The sequence below is a fragment of the Myotis davidii genome, unplaced genomic scaffold (assembly GCF_000327345.1).
Source record: "Myotis davidii unplaced genomic scaffold, ASM32734v1 scaffold395, whole genome shotgun sequence".
Classification (NCBI taxonomy): Eukaryota; Metazoa; Chordata; class Mammalia; order Chiroptera; family Vespertilionidae; genus Myotis; species Myotis davidii.
In genome coordinates, this window is record NW_006287904.1 from 5,050,460 (window position 1) to 5,052,349 (window position 1,890).

General features: G+C 61.7%; 1 protein-coding gene across 1 annotated transcript in view; it reads right to left on the reverse strand.

Moving 5' to 3' along the window:
• Positions 1 to 1,884, reverse strand: part of LIMD1 (LIM domains containing 1) — a 61,471-nt gene extending 59,587 nt beyond the window's left edge. Inside the window, 2 exon segments of the mRNA XM_006759642.1 lie at positions 96 to 1,238; positions 1,241 to 1,884. Of these exon segments, the coding sequence (XP_006759705.1) occupies positions 96 to 1,238; positions 1,241 to 1,448 (1,351 nt within the window). The 5' untranslated portion in view covers positions 1,449 to 1,884.
• Between the last annotated feature and the right edge of the window lie 6 nt (positions 1,885 to 1,890).

The window sequence follows — 1,890 nt, forward strand, 5'->3', positions numbered from 1 at the left end:
AAAAAAAAAAAAAGGACAGGCCACTCGAGAGCTACAGCATCCCTGGTGGCAACCCCATCACCCCCTGCGGGCAGCTCCACTGGCCTCTCACTCACCAAAGTAATCGGCCTTCGGATGAGCATCCATCTCCCGCTCCAGGCGCTGGGTGAGGGCTTCTAATTTCAGCTCGGCAGTCGACGGCCCAAGCTCGGGACCCGGGGTGAGGGTCTGGCAGGGCAGCCTCACTCTGTGGGGGCTGGGGCTCTCTGGGAGCACAGGCCCCAGGCTACCCTCAGAAGACCAGCCAGGGGGACCTTCTTTACAAGAAGATAACTCAAGTGGGGTGGACATCACTGGAGGGACACGGCTGATGGGGCTGAGCTTGGGACCAGTGCCAGGGTCTGTGCAGCCAGGCTTGGGACCCAGCCCAGGGGCGTCATCCAGCTGCAAACTGTCCATGCTGGCTGGCAAAGATGACGGCCCAGAACTAGAAAGGTAGGATTTGGGCCCATCCTGGAACCAGGACTGAGGGTGCGCATTTGGTTTGGGCATCGTGCCTGAAACCTCACTCCGTGCCCCCGAGTTTGTTCTTGGAAGAGCTCCTTGACTGGGGCAGCTCCCTGAAAAAGGGGTTCTGGGCTGAGTGGGCCCCAGGAGGGCCCCGTTCTCCAGGCCTGGGGAGGGAAGGCCAGGGCGCGCCCACTGGGAGGAGGCAGTGGTCCAAAGACCCGCTGGCTTCTCGCTGCTGCGGCCATCACCACCACTGTCCTGGCCGCTCTCAAACGACCGGCTGGAGCTTGGGGAGAACTGCGGCTGGTACAGGTAAGGGTCCCTGGAGGGTGTGGGTGGTGATGGGTCACCGCCTGGGGCGCCAGGCCACCCAGTCCCTACACCCAGCCTGCTGCCGGGAGGCACTCCTGGTTCTTCACCCCACTTCGGGCTTGCCAAGGAGAGGTTGTCATAATAGTCTCCATGGGTGAGGCAGGAAGGGTCCTCGCAGGGGCTCAGCCCGTGGACGGCGGACATCTCGGAACCGGCCGGGCTCTCCTTGGAACCACAGTCCTGACTGCCAGGCCTGGTGTGGCCATACGGCCTGGCCTTCTGCTCCTGGGCTGGGTACAAGGGCTGCCCAGCAGTGATGGTGGTGGCTGTCCCAGGAGCTACTGTCGAGGCAGCCAGAGGGGGCTTGGCAGCGCCGTCCATGGTCAGCCTGCTGCCCGCACCAGCTTCCCGATGGACCTGCGGGCCCTGGCGGCCCGGGGCAGGGTCTCCTCCTGCAGGAGCTGCTGCTGCTGCTGAAGGTGGATCTTGGCCATCTTGGTGGCAAACACCCGCCGTGTCTCCTCAAACTCCGGGTTGTTGCCTGCACCCTTGTCCACTCGGAAGAGTCCATCCTTGGAAGCCTCGTACATGTTCAGGTCCTCGATGAATTTACTGGCCTCCAGGCCCAGGTCCTGGTACTTGTCCATGTTGCTGACGGGTGTGGAGGCCTAGGCCAGGCGCCGGGTAATGTGTGTGTGTGTGTGTGTGTGTGTGTGTGTGTGTTTGAGGGGGGGGCGGCCAAGAACGGGGGGCTCAAGTCCAGCCCAGAACAAGTAACACCCTCCACCTGCCCAAAGTCAGAGTCATGACCCCGGGCCTTAGAGTCCAGCCCCAGTCGAGGCCTCAAGGCCAGAAGCACCAAGTTCTCCTGCAACTTCTTTTCCCCTCGGAAGTGTCCACGTGGGGGCAGATGGTGGCGCTTCCCTGTCCCAGCTTACTCTGCGTTTTCTCTTTTTCAAATCATAAAAGGAAAAAGAATAGGAACACACAGAAAAAGTCACATCCTCTTTAACCAAACTCGGAAACGCACAAGGCAGCAGGCGCGGAAGGGTCCGGGGTGCGGCGGGTTTACCCAGAGCGTAGAGGCCG